This window comes from Carassius carassius, chromosome 30 (assembly GCF_963082965.1).
Source record: "Carassius carassius chromosome 30, fCarCar2.1, whole genome shotgun sequence".
In the NCBI taxonomy this organism is placed as follows: Eukaryota; Metazoa; Chordata; class Actinopteri; order Cypriniformes; family Cyprinidae; genus Carassius; species Carassius carassius.
The window spans coordinates 2,086,612-2,110,811 of record NC_081784.1 but is presented as its reverse complement, the minus strand read 5'-3'; the positions used below and the strand labels follow the sequence as shown (position 1 = coordinate 2,110,811).

Genomic DNA, 24,200 nt, shown 5'->3' with positions numbered 1-24,200 from the left:
GAATGATTCGTTCGCGAACCGGATCTGCTTTGTTTTGAACTCTCTCACACAACAGACACGGAAGAGAATACAATGCTGAATAAAGTCGTCGTTTTTGCTATTTTTGGACCAAAATGTATTTTCGATGCTTCACCAAATTCTAACTGACCATCTGATGTCACATGGAGTACTCTGATGATGTTTTTCTTACCTTTCTGGACATGGACAGTATACTGTACACACAGCTTCAATGGAGGGACTGAGAGCTCTCGGACTAAATCTAAAATATCTTAAACTGTGTTCCGAAGATAAACGGAGGTCTTACGGGTTTGAAACAACATGAGGGTAAGTTATTAATGACATAATTTTGCTATCTTGGTGAACTAACCCTTTAATGGGGATTTTGAATGAGATCTTTTGTGAGCAAATTTTTTTTATTTAGCTTTTTACATCAATCTGAGGTTACATCTGGCCAACTTCTCAGTGTAAAATTAATTTTAAGAATTGTATTTTAACAACCTCATTCCACTGTTCCTTGAACAAGTCATTTATTGTTTATGTGTATGCTGATGAATATCTTTTGGCATGTTGCAGTTCAGTTTTTAACAATCTTACCTAAGAACTGTAATATTAGCACAGCTTTTGAGCTGTGACATCATGTGAAATGAAGATCCAGCATTTCCTAAACTCCACCCATTTCGCTCATGGCCCCTCCTCATGTATAGAAACAATCTGATGTTCAAGCTGCAACACATTAAAGGCTGTGTGTGGATGACTTCATAATGAAACCAGAGCCTTTTACGACAGTCATTAACCATGTCATAACCAGGACCAGTGCAAGCCAACCGACAGATCTGCTAAATGATAACCTAATCCTGAAATATTGGTGAAATGCTAAACTATTCATGTTAAAATGTCCTTTCTAGGTATTTCATGAGGCTTTAAAGAACCTGGATGAAAATTTGATTGCCCTAAGAAAAAGAAAGCTCTGGAGTTTCATTTGTTTCATTGAAACATCAGCTGTTTCTCTAGAAATGCAAAGAGAAATAGAAATCAAATTATTCAAACATGTCAGGTGTGTAAAGTAATGAGGATTTCAGTGACTTTTGACTTGTTGAGATCTATTCTGAAACTATGGAAACATGAAACATTTAATCTCACAATTATGACTTTTCTAATTTAGATCTGCATGATATAAACTTAAAATTGCGAGAAATTATGTCAGAATTGCAGGATATAAATTCACAATTTTAACTGTTATTCTCAGAATTGTGAGACATAACCTCACAATTGAGAGTTTAAAAAAGTGTGGGATATAAACTTGCAGTTCTGGCTTTTTGTATCTCGCAATTGACTTTTTCTCACTGTTTCATGATATAAACTCGCTTTCTGATTTCTTTTTTCAGAATTGCGAGACAAACTCACAGTTGCCAATTCTGAGGGAAAAAAATGATTACTTTTTTACAGTTGTGAGTTTATAAAAGAAGTCAGAATTGTGAGTTTATATCATGCAATTGTGACAAAGTCAGTATCTTGAAATAAAAAGTCGCAATTACCTTGTTAGTTGTTTTATTCAACGCCTGAAATAAGCTTCAACTTGAAACTCTTATTAAGACTTTGAAAGGCTCTGTTTTAACATCCATTCTGTCTCACTGTCTTGGAGGAACAGCCATTAAAGAAAACATATTTTTGCTTAGATATTTTGTAATTTGTGCCCATAATGATTTTCTGCTTCTCCGTTGAGACTTTAATATTGCTTTTTCGCATTTCAGAACGCTTCATCATGTTCTCTTCACTTTTACTGTGAGCGAGTGAGAGATTTATAGCGTTTGTTACGACTCCTCGTAAAACCTGACATCATGTGCTATGGCCGGTTCAAATGGCAGTGCTAACGAGATTTGTACATTTTCTAAAGATTTTCTGAAGATTTACTTATGCAAACTCACTTCGCTGATGCTCTGGGTTGGGTTGCTGTTGCTAGGGTATTGCTATGATGAAATGTGTTTTTGAGTGTTTTTTTCTATGGCATTACTAGGGTGTTCTAAGTAGTTACTTGGTTGTTGCTACTGTATGTGGTTTCTGGGCTGATGGGAATGATTTTAGGGCACTGTGAGGGTATTCTAAATGGTTTCTAGTAGCTAATGCTTGGGCTGTTGCTGGAGTGTTCTGGCTTGATTCTAGGATATATTCTAGGTTAGGTTATTGCTATGTTTCTAGGCTGTTATAGATTAATTTAGGGTATTGGTGTTCTATGTGGTTGCTTGGGTGTTGCTATGTAGTTACTAGGGTGTTCTGGGTTATTTTAGGGCATAAATGGGATGTTCTAAATGGTTGCTTGACTCTAACTGGGTGTTCATACACATTCTGGCCATTAATAACTCATTAATTAGAAAAGCAAATTTAACAAATAAATACAAATGTTTAAATAACCTTCTAACAAAAAATATTGATTAGATATTACAAAAAAAATATTACAGTATATTAATACTTCTTTGTAAATTATTATTTGAAGTAACCATGCATTACTTTGCAGTTAGTTTTTGCAGTTAAACCATGGGTAATTTTCGTAAGGGAACCTGAAAAAAAAACCACTTTCACAGGAATGTGCCTGAAAGTGATAAAAGGGCCTCGTTTTTACCTAAATGATTTATAATTTATTTTAATATATATAAAACATTTATAAGGTGTGCATTGTAGCTGACAACTAAATGAACACATTACAATTGTTTAATGACTGCAAGTCTTTCTCCTCAAATGCTATTGAGCTTTAAATTTGCGTTTGAGCCCATGTGAAAAAGTAGCATAATTTACATATGATTTACAGTTTATTTTAATAAATAGCAAACATTCAATTCAATTGTGCATAATAGCTGACACCTAGATGAACAATTTCAGTTGTTTTTATGACTGTAAGTCATTCTCCTCAAATGCCACTGACGTTACAAAAGTGTATAACAATATCGCATGTAACTTTAAAGACGGTCCCTAAATTTGAGACTTTCGAACGTCCAACGTCAAGCCAACTTTATGCCTGTTTTTTTTTTTACTTTCTTTAGTTTGCCTTTCTCTGCGCCTGATTATATATTACTATATTACCAAACTGCAGGGAGAGGAAGAGTAGATATAAGTCATGATGTGATCCGACCACCTCAGAGAAAACCAGTGTTGAGCTGCTGCAAGAGCTTTTGAAGCACAGCAGCTGTGGTCAAAGAGTTTTCGTGTGTTCTGAGCGGGATCGCGAATCATTTGAGTCAGTTCGGGCTTTCGGAGCGGGTTCGCGAATCATTTGAGTCAGTTTGGAGTTCGGAGCGGGATCGCGAATCATTTGAGTCAGTTCGGGATTTCGGAGCGGGTTCGCGAATCATTTGAGTCAGTTCGGAGTTCGGAGCGGGATCGCGAATCATTTGAGTCAGTTCGGCAGTTTGGATCGGGATAGCCAATCATTTGAGTCAGTTCGGGATTTCGGAGCGGGTTCGCGAATCATTTGAGTCAGTTTGGGGATCGCGAATCATTTGAATCAGTTCGGGAGTTCGGAGTGGGTTCGTGAATCATTTGAATCAGTTTGGGAGTTCGGAGCGGGTTCGCGAATCATTTGAGTCAGTTTGGGAGTTCAAAGCGGGTTCGCGAATAATTTGAGTCATTTTGGGAGTTCGGAGCGTGAATCATTTGAGTCAGTTCGGGAGTTCGGAGCTGGTTCGCGAATCATTTGAGTCAGTTTGGGGTTCGCGAATCAATTGAGTCAGTTTGGGGATCGCGAATCATTTGAGTCAGTTCGGGAGTTCGTAGCGGGTTCGCGAATCATTTGAGTCAGTTCGGGAGTTCGGAGAGGGATCGCGAATCATTTGAATCAGTTTGGGAGTTCGTAGCGGGATCGCGAATCATTTGAATCAGTTCGGGAGTTCGTAGCGGTTTCGCGAATCATTTGAGTCAGTTCTGGAGTTCAAAGCGGGTTCGCGAACCCTATGGTTCTATATAGAACCCCAATGAACCATTTTTTCTAAGAGTGTTGTCCAGTGTTGGGCAGTTATTAGTAACGCGTTACTGTAACGCAATTACTTTTGACAGTAACTAATATTGTAACGCATTACTTTTTAAATAAATTAACTCTGTTACTGTTACCATATGGTGCATTGTACGTTACTTTTTTAAAAAATTAATTAATTTTGACTGAAGTGCAGCCTAACCTGTTTGCAGCAGCGACGCATTGTAGGATTGGTGGATGCCAACCACTGTAAACATGAAGATGCACTGTGGGCGTGTTTCCGTTTATTCAAGTATGTGCGGCAGTCATGGCGAGTCAAGGCGAGAGCAACAAAGTGGAAATTCTCAAAGTGGAAATATGATCATTATTTCAAGACAAAAACCTTTTAGTCAAATGTAAGTGTTTCTAATGCTTGGGCTGTTGCTGGAGTGTTCTGGCTTGATTCTAGGATATATTCTAGGTTAGGTTATTGCTATGTTTCTAGGCTGTTATAGATTAATTTAGGGTATTGGTGTTCTATGTGGTTGCTTGGGTGTTGCTATGTAGTTACTAGGGTGTTCTGGGTTATTTTAGGGCATAAATGGGATGTTCTAAATGGTTGCTTGCCTCACGTTCGAAAGGTAAGCGCTTCTGTTTTGCTTTATTGCATTACCTCGCTCTAACCGAAAGGGTCACCCAGGGGTCTCCTGCCGTCTCCGCTGTCCCGCTCTTATCACCAGGCTCCTCTGTTCTCAGTCAGAGAGGAAGTTTTGACAGCCAGACTTTACAACCTTCTCTCCCTCTGTCTTCACTTTGCACATGCTCTGACAGAAACTCCAATCCGGTGACTTCATCCCTCATTCACGAAAGCTTCCCCTCCTCCTCCTTCTCTCCTTCTCTCTCTCTCCGGCAGCATGCCAGCCGTTTTCCTCTTGCTGCGCTCTCTGGTTGTCAGTCTCTTCAGTAGCAGATTAGCAGCCTCTGCCGCGCAGCTCCTTCACAGACGCCTGACGGTGGCTGCTGGGCACCTCGGCACCATCCTGCGCCACATTTGGGATCAGTTCCCAGGAGTCCAAGGAGGCCATCCTGGGCTGCGTCCTGTGCATTCTCAACATGCACAAGAAGGTGGACAACTAACTTCAGGAGGAACGAGTACAGTTAGGACTTTTTATTCCTGATTTAGAAGTGCTGAATGAACCATGTCGGAGAGCATCGTGAGGAAAATCCAGCCGTTCACCATCGGGACCAAACTCTCGACGCCAGCCGTGCCAAAGTGCTCAGACTTTCCCGATGGTTTTCTTCCAAACCGGACGTTTTCGGATAACTGCACACTAAGGCACCTGAACGAACAGGTGTCTCTTTATCTCGGCCACGACAGACACTGCGGACCCGTGGTGAAGCATCGACGCGAAGAGATGTCCGACGACCGGCTGAACCGAAACACAATCTCCTCCTCGAACACTGCATCCAGATCCATCCGTAAGATCACCATCTCCAGTCGAATGGAGGCCACAAAAAACAGACTGACTCCAGGGATGGAGCTGAAGAAAATAAGAGCAAATTCTGAGAATATTAATAACAATAACAACATCACAACCTCCAACACACAGCTGCCTAAAATCGTGGGTGTCAGCTGTGAGAATAAACCCAGCTCACAGTTTAAGGTAAGACACACTTATTTTAATTCATTGGTAAAAATGTTAACTTTTTGAACAAAAAAGAATCAGAATGAAAGTAAATTGAAATATTAATAATCAGGTTGAAGGATTTTTTTTTTTCGTTTTATGTGATGCATTATTGATTTTTAACGAAGGCAAACAAAGAGTATTAAAGTTACTAAACATAAATCACTAGAAAATGTTTTAAATTACATAATTGGTAAGTAAAAAAAATTATCTGTTGCCAGAAAACCTGAAAGGTTGTTCTTGTTATACCTATTATTATTATTAATGATGAAATAATCATACAATTTATTTATAAAGTGCATGAAATACTTAATAAATAAGTGCTTTTATAGACATAATAAATGAATGAACAATGTATGAATGAAAATAATATTTTGATATGTTTTTACTTTGTTTATTAGGTTCAATTTAATATTAAGACATAAAATGCAATATATATATATATATATATATATATATATATATATTTAAATTGTTTTTAAATTGCTTTTGTAGACAATAAATGAATGAACAAATGTATAAATGAAAATAATGTTTTTGATATTTTAACTGTGCTTATTATTCGGTTTAATTTAATATTAAGACAAAAAAAGCAAAAACAAAAATCTTAATATAGATATTTAAATTGATATGTGATTACAAGAATGAAATAATAATTGTCTATGCATCTATTTTGTTTATAAATGCATGCCACAGAGGACTGAAATCTGACTTTTTAAAACTTTACTGTAAAAATGAAAATTAAAAGCCTGTAAAATGTCTCTTTTAAACAGTGATATATGGAGTTAAACATGCTCACATAAACTACTCAGGCCGATAAGTGTTGCATATAAAATGGCATGGTATTCGGGAATCTCTTTTTTGCTGTTGTTTAGCAAAATCTTCTTCCGTAATCAAAACATAACGAGTTGCCATGGAAACGGCGACACACAAATATACTATTGAAGCCCATCTCATCCAGGCCCATGATGTCACCACTCTCTGAGCTTTAATATTAGAGTCCACATGAGTTGATAGACATGCCTTACACAAGCTGGAAAAGGCAGGAGATGAGTGCGGTCGTGTGCTCAGATGATGTGTTTATTATGTAACGCTGCTCTTCCTGGAATCACTGCTCAAGTTCAAGTGATGTCAGAGCTTCGGCTGAAAGGCTCCATTCTGTTAAAATCCTCCTTCAGGATTCAGTGTGTGTTCACTCGGGTTTTGTTTCATGTCAGTGGGTCAGCAGGAGAAAAGCCTCTGTGTATTTATACTTTATAATATGAAGATATACAGTGGGCCCCAAAAGTCTGATACCACTAGTCAAAATGCTTCTATTTTACTCTTTTTCATTACAAATCATCATTTTTGTGTGAAAAGATTCAGGATTTCTTTTTTTCTTTTCTTTAGATATTAATATAATAGAAAAATGTAAAAATATGTATGTAAAAATATGTATATAATGTAAAAATGTCTATTACTATGATTAATAAAATGTATGTAAATGAATTAATAAATTAATATAAAAATATACTTAATGCATGTTATGTTTTTATTGTATGTGAGTGTGTTCAAAGAACAGATAATCAGTTTCAGTCTTTCAATATTGTCTGTCTCAGATAATGGATTATGAATGATGACAGTCTTTGTTTAGGTGTTGCTGTGTAAAGATGGTGAAAAGCAGTGCGCTGGTGACCCAGAGAAATTCACTCCTTCTCCACAGGTAACTTTATGATTTACTAGATTGACCTTTATGGCAATATTCTGAAATGTGAGCTGACAGCACAAGATATAATGTTTTCATTACAATTTTACATGTATGCCTGTAGCAGACACTTTTATCCAAAGTAATGAAAAACAAGCAAACTTTTTAAACAGGCTATCTATACATAATCTTCATAATCTCCTCATTCTTCTTCTTCTTAAAATATTTATACAATACTTTAATATTGTATATATATATATATATATATACAATATTAAAATATTGTATAAATATTTTATAATATATAATATAATATAAATAATATAATATAATATCATATAATATATAATATAAATACCTATGTAATAAGCTTTTTAGTGGCCTAAAAAAAAAAAAAACTTAAATGAAGCCATGAACCAAATAAACTAACCATAATTTTTTTTTTAATTTGAAGCCAGAAATTTAGAAAATTAAAATTATTTTATGGGTAGATTATTATTATTATAAAACTATTCAATTTATTTTAATATAATAATAAAATCTAATAATCTAATATGTACAAAAATGTATTTTATTTAATCTTTAGAAACAGTGTTATTTTAGAATAACTGAGGCACTTTTTTACTTCTTTTTTTTCTAAATCTTTTCAATTTTGTGTTCAATTTTCTTTTTCTTTTTAATTTTAGTTTTATTAAATTTGTTGTGTGCTTTTGTTTTCTTTATTAGTAGTATTTTTTTTTTTAAATATGTCTATAATTTTCTAATTCATTTTTATTTCAATTTTTAAATCATATATATTTTTTTCAGTTAACATGTATTTTATTTCAAGTAGTGAACTTCTTATGGTTTCAGTCTCATTTGTGAATTATGCGCATTGCGGTCCATAACTAGGTATTTGTGTATTAAACAACCTCAGAGCTCAAACGTTTTTGTTAAAAATAAATTTCTCTGAAGACAAAATGAATATGTTTTTGATTTCCTCTATGCAGACTTTTACACAGTAAGCCAGTGGTATTGTTACTACATCATCTTTCTGTCAGTGTATCGGTTTGCAGATCTTGTACTTCTTGTTTCTCGACTGCTGTAGAAATGTCTCGAGCACACGACTGACCCCAGACCTGTGTGCTGCAGAATTTACTTTTGACCGTCAATTCCCTCTGGAGTGGTTTGTGTTCAACCATAGCCAGATGTATATAAGATAATGGGCTCTTGGAATTTAGGAAGTGATGTCAGTGGCGCAGCAGGCCAAGCCTACACGACGTATTATTTTAAGTGTTCAGTTGGGTTTTGCAGAGGAAAAAGCAGCGGTGAAACTTTTACAGCCGTTTTGGGGTAATGTGAGTCTAGGCCCTTAAAAAGCGGACCGCCCTTTGATGAGACGCTGGCTGCGGTCGGGGCCACCTGCACACAGCGCTGCTGTTTGTGAGGCACGATGCCTGCTAAATAAATGTTTACTCGCAACGTTAAGGGAATCGGCATTCAAAACAAACATAAAAAAAAAAATAAAAAAATTCCCAGTAAAAATATCTTATCGTGCGTGAAATGACTTAAGAAGCAACATTTCTTATGATAATTCAGTTTCTTGTAGGTAGGTGTTTTTTCTTAAAACATTGGCAGATTTGGTTTTCTTGTTTAAAGCATTTAAGTTTTCAGTTGATATATAATTTCTGATGATTTCTAAAATGTGATGGAGAAAAAGGCAACGAAGAAGTCTTTTTTTTTAACAAAAGTCAGAACTCCTGTTAATGATGTAGATTGCTGAGGGTGCACTCTTGTCATAAATTAATCTATTACTTTTCCTACATAATTTTTAACAAAAAACATTAGTAAATATATGTTTTGGAGTCTTAGACCTTTCCAATGATATATAGTTTGTCAGGATTAGATTAGATTTAATTGTAATATAGTGAAGTAAATGTAGGCATCCCGTATACGGGACGGGGTGACAGTTAAAGGGTTAAAAAAAGAAAAATTTCTTCTGCGAACAACATGCTCAATGTGATCAATTTAGCATATTGGATTTGTGGGCTTTTTTAAACATTAATAATAATAATAATAATTATATTATTATATATATATAAATTATATAAATAATAATATATACAGAAAATATGCTATATAAATAAATCCTTTTATTTTCTTAAAATGTTGACATTTATTTATAATTATATATGAATATAACATACTCTTATTCTTTAAATATATGTTACTTTGTATCATCGAGATTACATTTTTGTGTTTTCAGTTTTTTATTTGAATTTTCTGTTTTTTATTTATTTATTTTTTAATTTTGTGTGTTTTCCTCATTTTTATTATAATTTTAACATGTATGTATAGGTAATCAACAGTAGTTTTATTTATTTTAGGACATCAAGATACTAAATGAAAATGAGAAATATTGCTTTTTTATTATTATTTCAGGTAACGTTTAAGTAACATTATTTATTTTTTTATATAACCCTTATATGTATATATATATATATATAATTAATATAATACTGATAAACAAATGGTTGCATTAGCATCTCAATTAAATGTATTACTTTTTTTAAAGAATGTTTAATAATGGAAAACAAAACAACAAAACAGTTGATGATTTTCTTTTTTTCTTCTTCTTTTTTTTTATGTAATGTTTTGCAACACAAAAATGTGATCTCATCTTTTATTTATGATTGTGATGATGTGTGGATGTAATTGGCCATCCCTTTCCCAACATTGGCACAGATGTTTCCTGACTTTATTCAGTTCGTCAAATTCTTTGAGTGCTTTAAATGTGTCCTCACCATCTATTATCGTCACCGGTTGTGCTGAGTGTGGCTTTAGGTTATATAAGACGAGTTTGCAGTGGCTTTCTGTTTTGTAAACCATGGTGTTTTCTTTTGGACAGTTTTACACATGGCCACTAGCATCTAGCAGGGGCTTTTTTGCTCCCATATCTTGAATTTGTGGGTCATTTATCTTAATTTGATGGCATTTTTCTTGATTACGGACATATGATATTCTGATTTGAACAGAGTGTAGACACTTCTAACAAGTAGTACTTTGTGTTATCTCAATGCTTTGTCATACGATGTGTTGTTGAGGTTGATTAGTCACATATTTAAGCATGAATGAGGCTGATGAGCTGCTCTTCCTCGCTGTTAGTCATCAATGACATAATCACTGTGGGAATTCACTTTGTGGTTTTGTGTTCCCGCGTTCCAGTGATCTGAAACGACCTTGTTTCTTGCCCGGACTTGTTTCGTAGCTCTTCCATTCTGTAAGCGTCTTACCTTCAATATAAACTCACGATGACATCACACAAGCTTCTCAGGCCCACCAGCACAGTGCTCAGATGTTTTGGCTTGTATACATTACCTGTTTTCCCCATGTATACATTTCATATTTCTTTCCACACAGATCCAGATACTCAAAACCCAAGCGAGAAAGGATGTTGTGGACAGTCCCTCCTGCGAGCACAAAAACTTGTGCTTGTCTTCAAAAGCCTCATCGGTGCAAAGTGACCAGAGTTTTACTCTTCAAAACGCCATCTTCAACAAGGAGATCACTCAGGTATGATCACTATACTCTGTCAATGAAAATCAAGACCGACTGCTTTAAAAGAATAGATCACTGAATAAAAAATTAAATTTTGTGCTACTCTTTTGGATTTTTATGCATTATTACATTAAAGGCATGCAAGGCATTTGCTTAAAACAAGAACAAATCAATATGCCAACAACATGCTCAGTGTAACAAATTTTGCTTGTTGGGTTTGAGACGTGAATTAAATAAATAAATAAATGAAAATATTTTGTGTATTAATATATATATATATTGGGGTGTAACGGTACGCAAAAATCACGGTTCAGTACGTACCTCGGTTTTAAAGTCACGGTTCGGATCATTTTCGGTACAGTAAGGGAAAAAATTGCAAACATTAAACTGCAGGTTGTTTATTACTATAAATATAAATATACAAATACAATTTGTTTACACTTTTTTAAAATACTTTTTAATAAAATATATATAAAATAAAAAAAGAATAAGAAATAAAATACTGCTGCAAAGTTCTCCACTAAATAAAATACTCTCAGTCTCAAACCAATATCATATAATAAAATATAATAAAATATAAATAAATAACTATGATTACAGTGCAGCATTACCAATCCCCGCTTGTAGGCCTGCTCATATTTAAAAAATATATATATAACTTTTCCAAAGTGTAAAGTGCAGCATCAACAGTTTCAGTTTTTAGACCTACTCAGATTTTGTTATTGCGTTGGACCGATCGGAATTAAGAGCAAAGGTTTGTTTAAATGCCGACGGGAGCTGCGTTTGAATCACAATCGTTTTTTTCCTAGTTGTAGTGATGTTCACACTCGCGTGATGCCTTTTTAAAACCTTAGGCCAGTGACACACTGGCATATTGCACCTGTCAAACATAGTCTATTTTGCCATCAATACTGTTGACGGTGTCCTTTATCAGTAGGCTTTATATTTATGCTCAACATGAAGTATAGATATTGTTGTCGTGAAGACAAGATCCTGGTCTGTCGGCGGTCTCCCTCTATGTCACCTACAGTAGCAGGAGCGCGTCAGGCACAATTCTGGTGTGTAAAGACACAGAAAACGTGAAGCAGCCGTCACACAACTGACACGCAGCAGAAACGCCACGCTCACGCCACGCAGCCAGTGTGTCACCGGCCGAGAATCAGCTGCAGGGGGGGGGGGGGATTTGCACTGAACGCGGAGACTTCCGCCACTTAATATGTTCGTTTGGAAACACGAAAATGTACCTATGTTCCGCAAACTAAATATTGCATTCGGTCATTCGGTACACACGTGCACCGTAGCGAAAGCCCTGTACCGAAACGGTCCGGTACGAATACACGTACCATTACACCCCTAATATATATATATATATATATATATATATATATGTAATGTATATATAATGTATACAAATGTATTCATTGTATGCAAAGTTCCGTTTAAATTGTATTTAATATGTTAAGTCATATTAGTATAATTTGCAGGAAAGCAAATAATGCGTTTTTTTTAAATAAAATATTCTATATATTTTATTCTATATAGCATTTTATGGTTTATTAATTGACATTTTCTGCATTTGGCAGAATATTTTATTTAAAAACAAAAATACCCATTATATGCTTTCCCCCCCCTCCTTGAACTGCCACCTTAATGTGGTGGAGGGGTTTGAGTACCCGAATGACCCTAGGAGCTATGTTGTCCGGGGCTATATGCCCCTGGTAGGGTCTCTCAAGGCAAACAGGTCCTAGGCGACGGGTCAGACTAAGAGCGGTTCAGAACCCCCTTATGAGAAGAATAAATCAAAGGACCGTGACGTCGCCCGGTATGGCGCAGCCGGGGCCCCACCCTGGAGCCAGGCCCGGGGTTGGGGCTCGTATGCGAGCGCCTGGTGGCCGGGCCTCCCCCCACGGGGTCCGGCCCGGCTCAACCCTGAAGGATCGACGTGGGGCCGCCTTCCCGTGGGCTCACCACCTACAGGAGGGACCGTAAGGGGCCGGTGCTTAGACAATCGGGTGGCAGTCGAAGGCGGGGGCCTCGACAGCCCGATCCCTGGACACGGAAACTAGCTCTAGGGACGTGGAACGTCACCTCACTGGCGGGGAAGGAGCCCGAGATTGTGCGTGAGGTAGAGAGGTTCCGACTAGCGATAGTCGGACTCACCTCTACGCACAGCTTGGGCTCTGGAACCACACTCCTCGAGAGAGGATGGACTCTTCACCACTCTGGAGTTGCCCATGGTGAGAGGCGGCGGGCTGGTGTGGGTTTACTTATAGCCCCCCAGCTCAGCTGCCATGTGTTGGAGTTTACCCCGGTGAACGAGAGGGTCGCTTCCCTGCGCCTTCGGGTCGGGGATAGGTCTCTCACTGTCGTTTGTGCCTACGGGCCGAACGGCAGTGCAGAGTACCCAGCCTTCTTGGAGTCTCTGGGAGGGGTGCTGGAAAGTGCTCCGACTGGGGACTCCGTCGTTTTACTGGGGGACTTCAACGCCCACGTGGGCAACGACAGTGACACCTGGAGGGGCGTGATTGGGAGGAAAGGCCCCCCTGATCTGAACCCGAGCGGTGTTCAGTTATTGGACTTCTGTGCTAGTTACAGCTTGTCCATAACGAACACCATGTTCAAGCATAAGGGTGTCCATCAGTACACGTGGCACCAGGCCACCCTAGGCCGTAGGTCGATGATCGACTTTGTGGTCGTTTCATCCGACCTCCGGCCGTATGTCTTGGACACTCGGGTGAAGAGAGGGGCAGAGCTGTCAACCGATCACCACCTGGTGGTGAGTTGGATCCGATGGCGGGGGAGGAAGCTGGACAGACTCGGCAGACCCAAACGTACTGTGAGGGTCTGCTGGGAACGTTTGGCCGAGTCTCCTGTCAGAGAGATCTTCAACTCCCACCTCCGGCAGAGCTTCGACCGGATCCCAAGGGAGGCTGGAGATATTGAGATATTGAAGCGGCCGCTCGGAGCTGTGGCCGTAAGGTTTCCGGTGCCTGTCGAGGCGGCAATCCCCGAACCCGGTGGTGGACACCGGAAGTAAGGGATGCCGTCAAGCTGAAGAAGGAGTCCTATCGGGCCTGGTTGGCTTGTGGGACTCCAGAGGCAGCTGACAGGTACCGGCAGGCCAAGCGGACTACAGCCCGGGTGGTTGTGGAGGCAAAAACTCGGGCCTGGGAGGAGTTCGGTGAGGCCATGGAGAAGGACTATCGGTCAGCCTCGAAGAGATTCTGGCAAACCGTCCGGCGCCTCAGGAGAGGGAAGCAGTGCCCTACCAACGCTGTTTACAGTAGAGGTGGGGAGCTGTTGACCTCAACTGGGGATGTCGTTGGACGGTGGAAGGAATACTTCGAGGATCTCCTCAATCCCGCTGTCACGTCTTCCATTGAGGAAGCAGAGGCTGAGGGCTCAGATGTGGACTCGTCCATCACCCAAGCTGAAGTCACCGAGGTAGTCAAGAAACTCCTCGGTGGCAAGGCACCGGGGGTGGATGAGATCCGCCCTGAGTACCTCAAGTATCTGGATGTTGTGGGGCTGTCTTGGCTGACACGCCTCTGCAGCATCGCGTGGCAGTCGGGGACGGTGCCTCTGGGATGGCAGGGAGGGTGTGTTCCAACTACAGGGGGATCACACTTCTCAGCCTCCCTGGGAAAGTCTATGCCAGGGTACTGGAGAGTAGAATCCGGCCGATAGTAGAACCTCGGATTCAGGAGGAACAGTGTGGTTTTCGTCCAGGCCGTGGAACACTGGACCAGCTCTATACCCTCTACAGGGTGCTGGAGGGTTCATGGGAGTTTGCCCAACCAGTCCACATGTGCTTTGTGGATTTGGAGAAGGCATTCGACTATGTCCCTCGCGGCGGCCTGTGGAGGGTGCTCCGGGAGTATGGGGTCCGGGGCCCTTTGCTAAGGGCTATCCGGTCCCTGTACGACCGGAGCAGGAGCTTGGTTCGTATTGCCAGCCGTAAGTCAGACTTGTTCCCGGTGCATGTTGGACTCCAGCAGGGCTGCCCTTTGTCGCCGGTTCTGTTCATGATTTTTATGGACAGAATTTCTAGGCGCAGCCAGGGGCCGGAGGGGGTCAGGTTTGGTGACAACACGATTTCGTCTCTGCTCTTTGCGGATGATGTTGTCGTGTTGGCCTCATCAAGCCAGGACCTTCAGCATGCACTGGGACGGTTTGCAGCCGAGTGTGAAGCGGCTGGGATGAGAATCAGCACCTCCAAATCCGAGGCCATGGTCCTCAGTCGGAAAACGGTGGCTTGCCCACTTCAGGTTGGTGTAGAGTTCCTGCCTCAAGTGGAGGAGTTTAAGTATCTTGGGGTCTTGTTCACGAGTGAGGGAAGGATGGAACGGGAGATTGACAGACGGATCGGTGCAGCTTCTGCAGTAATGCGGTCGATGTACCGGTCTGTTGTGGTGAAGAAAGAGCTGAGCCGCAAGGCGAAGCTCTCGATTTACCGGTCAATCTACGTTCCTACTCTCACCTATGGTCATGAGCTTTGGGTCATGACCGAAAGGACAAGATCCCGGATACAGGCGGCCGAAATGTGCTTTCTCCGCAGGGTGGCTGGGCGATCCCTTAGAGATAGGGTGAGAAGCTCAGTCACCCGGGAGGAGCTCAGAGTAGAGCCGCTGCTCCTCCACATCGAGAGGGGTCAGCTGAGGTGGCTCGGGCATCTGTTCCGGATGCCTCCTGGACGCCTTCCCGGGAAGGTGTTCCGGGCGCGTCCCACTGGGAGGAGACCCCGGGGGAGACCTAGGACACGCTGGAGAGACTATGTCTCCCGGCTGGCCTGGGAACGCCTCGGTGTCCCCCCAGAAGAGCTGGAGGAAGTGTCTAGGGAGAGGGAAGTCTGGGGTTCTCTGCTTAGACTGCTGCCCCCCCAACCCGGCCCCGGATAAGCGGTAGAAGATGGATGGATGGATATGCTTTCCTTTAGATGATATGTACTTTTTGTAGCATTTTACAGATATGAAAATAGGATGGAAATTATATGAAATATTGTATTTTTGCATAAAGAAAATAATTTAAGCCCATTCATATTTTTACATTCTGACAGTTAATTCGAACAATAACAAATACTGCAATAATTATTTTCAATCTGCATAAATTTCTAATTAAATAGTTTAAGTTATACTAGCAATTGAAATAATACAATTTACAAAAACATACAGAACTAACAAATATTGCTACTTATTATGCAATCACATAATAATTGCTGTTAATAGTGTTCATCGTCTGGCTGACTATGTCTTGTATTAATTACTCTGAAAAATCTTGTCATATGCACACAAACTGACAGTCACCACTTATAAGCTACTACTACTAAATATTGTAGAAACATAATTTTCTGTAAAGTTGCTTTGCAATGATTTGAATCGTAAAAAGTGCTATACAAATAAAATTGAATTGGATTTAAATAATATATCATTACTTTTTTTTTTTTAGCATTTTATGGAAATCAAAATTGGAGGGAAAATGAAAAAAGGGAGTGGGGGGCAAAGCTTGCTTCCTTTTTTTTGTGCAGCATTTCTTATTTCCTTCTTTCTTCTTGATTTGGTATGAAATCAATCCTGTACGTTCATTCATTCACCACTGATTTTGCTTCAACTCCTCGGCTGAAATGTAGTCTTTGTTTTAATATTTCTAGCATCACTAGAATGACATTGTCCTTGTGTCTCTTGGATAGGTCGCTAAACTGAATCCGTTGAATGGTTGCATCAATAATGTAGAAAATGACTTTTGGATTTTACAGACAAAAAAAATAAAACATGCATTAGAGATGAAGGACGAAACAGAACATCCTGGCCCTTCTGACCTCGTTCAAGCCCCTCTGTTTCTTTTCTGTCGCTCTTTGTGTCTGGAGTTGGAGAGCGGAAGCACAGGGGAGTGGGAGGGAAGGGAACAACCACAAGAGAAGCAATTATTTTGGGATGAGGTCATTGTTTGGCCCTGTCTATTCACGCCTCGGGCCTTCTGAGACTAAACTGAGCCGCTCGAGCGCTCGTGTTATCTCATCGCCACGCTCGCTCTGACACACAAGGACATTTTTCGCTGATATTTGCTTCAGAAGCCCGTGTAACCTGTGAGATTTACTGAGCTGAAGTGAAGTGGGCAGCACAGTGTTTAAGATGACAGGCGAGCATCGGGACCTGTAAGACGTCGTTAATGTTAATAGGCTGTAGAAACGCTGCCATTCGTTTAGGAAATGGCCTTTGGATGAATATTCGTGTTGGGCAAAGCCTCCATCTCTTATGGGCGATTCGGTTGACTGAATGCACTGATGAATCTGTGTTAGCGTAGAGTTATAGAGGAAATTGGCCTGCGTTTAAGAAAGGTCAATTAAAGTCAACTGATCCTCCATCGCTCTGCCCATTAAAACCCTTTAGGGATTCACATAAAAATGGGTTAATTCTATGTTTTTGTGATATTCTGGTCTGGTCTTTAGATATGGCTTACGTATTTCCTTAAATATACAGTAAAATACCGTTTTGATTTTTTAAAATACATTCATCGGCAAGATTCATTGAATTGATCAAAAGTGACAGCAAAGACATTTATAATTTTACAAATGAATTCTGTTCTTTTGAACTTTCTATACATCAAAAAATCATGTAAAAATGGTTTGATCATTAATAAAAAATATGTTTCTTAATGTTTCAAGCCAATATGCATATTAGAATGATTTCTGAAAGATCATGTGACACTGAAGACTGAAGTAATGATGCTGAAAATACAGCTGTGCATCACAGAAATAAATTACATTGTAATATATATTCAAATAGAAGTAGTTATTTTAAATTGTAATAATGTTTTAAATTTTTTTCACTGTAGAGTTTATGAAATAAATGCAAAGACTTCTTTCAAAAACAAAAAAAATCTTACTGACCCCAAACTTTTCGATGCTGGTGTCTCATCAGCAAGACACAACCACAGGTATGAGGAAGAGTTTTCACTTTAAATCAATCATTTCCAAACTGAATAACCTGTTAGATATCAGTTTCCCAGTGCAGGTTCTCCTTTTACTAATTTATTTAGAGAAGGAAGTTGGAAAACCTGCATGACTTGCCGTATCATTTCACCAAAACATTCTGTATGATTTACAGAATGTGTTTTTTTTTTTTTAAACAGACTATTGTTTTAAAGGGAAGCGGAAGAAACAAAGTATGAAGTCATGGGTTTCTCGTCACGGTGGGGTAGAAATGAGACGATAGAGATGTTTACTCAGGCCGCGGATATTGAAATACCTTTGAGCCTGTGGGAAGCCATTAAAAATAATGGCTGATCTTTTATTAGAAGTGACATCATATTATTTTTATCTGCGCTGTGAGATCTTGCCAAGCATTGTGGCGGCCTTGTTGTTCTTGTCCACTTGTGATGTGTATCTCTTGTGTGTTTTTGATGTGAGAAAGTCTGTGCTTTATACTGAACCTCTGAGACCACGATAAAAATGATTTGATTAGAAAGTCATGGCAGAATATGTATTTTCATGACTTATATTTAAATAAATATTTGACCAATTTCAGCTTCATTTTTTAATGTCTCACTCAGGTTATAAAAACTGAAACTAAAACTTAAGCCATAAACAAACAAAAAAATAATAATAGGTTACTTGAAATAAACATTAACTGAAATAAAATAAAGTAAAATATATATTTTTCTTGTTATTTCATCTCTTTGTTAAGGCAAAAATACTAATTTTAAGTCAGTTTAACTTGATGTATTAAAATAACTCAAATTCAAAAATGAAATAAAAATTAATAAAATATATATATTAATGTTTTTTAAAAAAGAGGGAAAACTAATAAAAAGAAGAACACACAACAAAATAACTAAAACTTTAACTACACTTAAAACTAAAAAGATAAAAAATAAAAACTGATTCTAAATATTTTACATTAGTTTAACTTGATATATAAATATAGCTTATACAGATAAAAGTTAATAAACAAATTAAATTGACAAAACACTATTTAAAATTTAAATAAACAGGAAATTAAAATGCAAAATATGAAAAGAAAAAATAAATTGAAATAAAAACTGATTCTAAATATTTACCATTAGTTTAACTTGATGTACTAAAATAACTAAAAGGGGGAAAAATGAATGAAAAGCTATTAAAAATGTTACTAGAAAACTACTAAAACTTTAAATTAAATTACAATTAAAATGTAAATATACAAACTGATGCAAAATGTAAATAAAAACTACAGTAGTATCTCTAATACTAAACTAACACTGCATTTTATGAGATTCAAACCAGACAAGGTTTTTAAAAATGAGTTGAAATTACTTCTACAGCCAATTTGATTATACATACTAAGCTGAAGGAGAATTAAATAATTTACAGTGCACATGAATTAACTTGATTTTATAAGTAAAAAAATTGTCAAGTGAAAATAATAACAGACGGTCTCCTCAGAAATTAATCACGTCTGTCTGTCTGGGAAGAATTATGAGGCGATGTTTAATATTTTAATATGATTAATAGCAAAAGTGATGGTTTCTGCAGCCAGCAGCACTAATAATTATCCTAAACTGTCTCCTTATATTTAGCCTGATATTTTGGTTCTTTTGGCTTTGTGTTTAGTCTTGCAGAAATGACAGCTTCACTTTACAATCCTTTGGTTTGTGCTGATGTGGGTGGGCTTCTTGAGGACTGCCAGTGGTCATACATTGTGTTCATACCAAATAAACATGTCTAGGGCCTATCTGGACTCGGCCAGCTGGTTTCTATTCACACAGTGCAAACACGGCCAGAAACTGGGCTTTCAGAAGCCTTATGCAACACACTGTGAGCTCCAGCCAAAAGAAACCTTCACTGCTCATAACGTGATATCTGAGAAACGGTGAGCAATCTCCCGATGATGTTTCTGAAGTGTTTCTGTAAGTCGAGACAAAAGTGATCGCTGTTTTCTTCAAAAACAAGAAGTCACAGAGGAACTTCACTTTCCTCGGTGTGAAATAATAGACAGCGGCTGTAACTTCGCACATTTGTTGCTTTTAAAATCTATTTGCTTAATATTGGGTTTCCAGAGTGCTCTCAGAAAGCTAAGCAAGTGTAAAATGGGCCTTAAGTGACCCTACATGTGTTCATGTTTCAAGCATTAACAATAAAATCCAAAGAAAAAGACAAGAAAGGATGAAACTAGCATCTCCTTTGATGTGATGCAGCCTGAATGGTTTAGAAATTGGTCATTTTGCATAGAATTGCATAGAATTTGGCCAGGTTTCTTTAGAGGTAATGAAATTCACTTCCACCGACTTCAAATCTTTGTCCTGAATTAATTAATTATTTTATTCTATTTTGTTGCATTTTATTATATAGCATTTATTACATTTATTGATATTTACTCTTTTAGTTAAGGAAATTAAATTAAATTAAATTAAATTAAATTAAATTAAATGTTGCAAAAAAAATATTTTCGTTTAGTAATTATATCTTGTTTTCCATTACAAATATCTAAACATTCTTGACACATAAAAAGAAAAATAATCTTCTTTTTTCTCATCGCGGATGTTTTTTCTTGTTTTAAGCAAAACTATCAAAACAACAAAAACAAGACTTAATATCTCATTAACATATCTTAATTATAATAATTAATATCTCAGTTATCTCAGTATTTTGCTTTTCAAGTAAATGTGTCTTGATTCAAGGATGTTTAGATAGTTGTGATAGAAAACAACACAAAAACTATTCTATTCTATTAGAAGTTTTACAAAAATAAAATATAGAATGTATATTCACCAACATTAAAAAATTTGAGGTTGGTAAGATTTTTTTTCAAGTTTTTGATGTATATTTTGTTCACCAAGACTGCATTCATTAGGTCAAATACATAGTAAAAACTAAAATATTGTGAAATCATTATAGTTTGATATAGCTGTTTTCTAATTGTAATATATTTTAAGATATAATTTATTTCTGTGATGCACAGCTGTATTTTCAGCATCATTCCTCCAGTCTTCAGTGTCACATGATCTTCAGAAATCATTCTATACTGATTTTATGCTTAATCAACTTTTCATATTATTATGAACCATTGAACCATTTTGCTGCTTAATATTTTTCGTCACACTGCAAAAAATAAAAAATTATATATATATATTCTTAAGTCAAGATACATTTACTTGGAGAAAAAAAAAAAAAAAAAAAAAAAAAGGTATCAACATTCTGCGATTTCCTTGTTTAAAGCATAAACTCACTTAATTTTTCAGAAAACAAGATTTAAAATCAGGATTGATTTCATCCCAAATCAAAAAGAATGAATTTTCAAGTTTTAACATTTTGTCTCCAAAGTGCATTTACAAAAATTTTAGAATAAGAAGATAATTTTTTGAAAATGAAGTGAGCAGGATTCTCTGATGAATAGAATGTTCAAAAGAACATCATTTATTTAAATATTATTCTTTTGTAATATTCTAAATGTCTTTATGTTCCACGTACAAGGTTCCACTTCTATTAGTAAGAAGGTAAAGATGTAGATTTTGTAGTGAGTGCTGTGTTCGTGTCCCGCAGGCTGAGATGTGGATCAGAGCGAAGCTGCGAGACCTGAAGGACACCAGTAACGTCCACAGATGTCCTCTGACTGACTGGGAGGAACTTTCTCAAACCCTCCAGAGAGATTTGAAGGACTTTGAGAGCACTGTCAATCAACTCAACGAGGTGAGGACAAACCGTCTTCATTAGGAGAGGAAAAGATTGATGAATCACCGTCAGGTTTCAACAGGTCCCCCGTTCTCCCTTTTGCAAATAAACTGCAAAACATTTACAAATTGTTATGGTAACAATCATAATTTCTTTTTAATGTCGGCTTGTCAAAACACATTACAAAAAGCTTTTTGTGAGACGACCAAAATCACATCAAATCTCAAGTCGTTCCATTCTTTTTTTCCCAGGACAGATACTAAATTTGTCCTTGTCCCTTCATTTTGAAATAGGACATTGCAAATAATTAACCACTGCTGACACACGTCCCTGGTGGGTTGCAAAACAGGATCTCCTGTTAGTCAGAGAACGAGGATGCGCTGATGTGATTAAGCTGTTGTTGTAGCGGACCATAGGTCTTTTTTAGCTCATGTAACGCTGCTGAATGTTTGTGCAGATGGGAGATCAATTAATGTGCAAGCTTAACCCGACATCTGACCTGGTGAAGAAACAGCTGGCTCAGATCCGCGATCAATGGAACGCGCTTAAACAGACGGCAGCCAATCAAATCAAGGCAGTGGGCGGGGCTAAGGCTCTCCAGGAGTTTAATAAGAAGGTGGACCGTCTGGAGGCGTGGATCAAAGAGAAGGTTAAATACACCACTAAACCTAGTTATAATAATCATCAGAGCCTTTTGATGGGGTTGCTTTTGGGTTTGCTAAATCAATAATGTTAATGGATCTTAGAGGGTTATACAGAGAACATGGATATTCTGTATTAGGATGAACCTCATGAAACCTGTCACATTCACTTTTCAATCCATAGTAAAAAAAATAAGTCATTTATATTTTAAAGAAAAAAGTAAGCAAAATAAGAATATTTTTAGGCACAATATTATTATTATTATTATTATTTTTGTTAGGTTTTTTTTGCATTGACATCTCCATGACATATTTTCCTGAAAACACATTTTCAATAAAATTCTGATTTATTGCACATGCTTTAATGCGTCCACATGCTTCACTTTTGAGCTTTTTTAAAATTTATTATATTTTTAAAATGATTCTAATTAATGTAATACAGTAAAACATTAAACATAAAAATTCTACACTGTATTCAATAAAATGTGTAATTGCAATTTAAATAAAAAAATATCATTCGTCTTTTTTAAGGCAGTACAACAAGCATGATGTGCATATGTGTGTGTGTGTGTGTGTGTGTTGTTGTTTTTTTAAATATGGCCTAGATATGTTATTGACAGGTTTCAGGAATTAACCTGCTAACTATTAATAAGTGAGTGTGCAAAATAAATAAAAACATTGGGTTAAATGTAATTCTACATTTATCAGTATTTTACTATTATTTTACCATAGATTTCAGAGCTAACTGTCAATCTTTTCAATGATAAAAATAGATGATAAATACAAATAAATGTATTGAATATATGAATATATTTATATAAATATTTTTCATGATAAATGCCAGTTTTAGTTGAAAATAACACCAAAAACATCAGAATTTGTTTCTGAATTATAGAAAGATGTAACAAAATTAATTGTCAAATAATCTAACATTAATTGTCATTTGGTAGTTAAAAGTATTTATGTGTTTATATATAGTATTTTATATTAATTTTGAATGGTTTTTTATTATATTAATTTTTTGTATTTACAGTATGCTTTGAAATACAATTTATAAAATGTTTGGTTTGCAACACAACGTAGAATGACTCATATTGACTCAATATATTTGTTTCCTTGTGGGATTTCGGTCACATTATTCTTTCTTATTATTTTCCTTCACTCGTTAATCTTCGGCCTGCTTTGCATCTGCATCCCAGAAGCCGAGGTGTTATTTAACGAGTCTGTTTTACGTCTCACCATGGTAGCCAGGTTCATTTAAAACAACAGTAGCTGCATTCAAACAAAACACTCGCTGAGCTACAACAAATCATGGCTGTGAAGCTTTTATATGTGTCAGCAGGAGCAGGAACAATCGCTGGCCAACATCCTTGGGGAAAACACTGACAAGATGCAGCTTACCAGGAAGATACTGGATTTGAAACAGGTGGGTGATTCTAGACAGCAAACACTGAAATTGCTGCTAAATTCTCAGCAGGCATTAATTATCGCCTCTGGTAAAAAAAGAAATAGACTTTTTTAAAAGTATCACTTTTATCGTCCAGTTTACCTGTACTGTATGTTAGCAAGTGCTTCTGATTTGCAATGCAGTTCAAAAGGCTAAGACCTTCCGCTTACACACATACAGATAGATTCATTGTACTTTCTCACAGATGTTACTGCTTTACTAGCATCCCTAACGCCAATCGAAACAGCCACTTGTACTTTTAGTGTTGGGGATATTAGCCAAAAATGTGATCCAAGCACCTGGATGAAGAAATGTGGCTTGGTTACATGTAATATCATTAGAGCTCAGGTAACCTTATGTGTCTGACTTTCTTTCAGGATGAGGAGCTGTATCATAATCTTCATGAGGAGATCAATCACATGGCCCTCAGACTGGAAAAACAGGGAAAGACGGATGAAAAAACCATCTCAACCCGCAGGAAACACATCAACAAAATGTGAGTGCACGCAAAAAAAATACAGTGGAGATCAGAATTAGAGGACAACCTTAAATTTTCTTACATTTCAAGGTCACTGCTTAGTCTAAGAGAAGTTTGTCGTTCCAAATCTGTGATTTCTGGAG

The 24,200-nt window shown here is 37.4% G+C and overlaps 1 protein-coding gene across 1 annotated transcript in view; it reads left to right on the top strand.

Annotated features, from left to right (window-relative positions):
* The first annotated feature begins 4,916 nt into the window (after positions 1–4,916).
* Positions 4,917–24,200, top strand: part of LOC132110279 (uncharacterized) — a 61,049-nt gene continuing 41,765 nt past the window's right edge. Inside the window, exons 1-6 of the mRNA XM_059516850.1 lie at positions 4,917–5,604; positions 10,709–10,861; positions 21,363–21,509; positions 21,949–22,140; positions 23,475–23,558; positions 23,957–24,075. Of these exons, the coding sequence (XP_059372833.1) occupies positions 5,140–5,604; positions 10,709–10,861; positions 21,363–21,509; positions 21,949–22,140; positions 23,475–23,558; positions 23,957–24,075 (1,160 nt within the window). The 5' untranslated portion in view covers positions 4,917–5,139. The remainder of the gene's footprint in view (positions 5,605–10,708; positions 10,862–21,362; positions 21,510–21,948; positions 22,141–23,474; positions 23,559–23,956; positions 24,076–24,200) is intronic.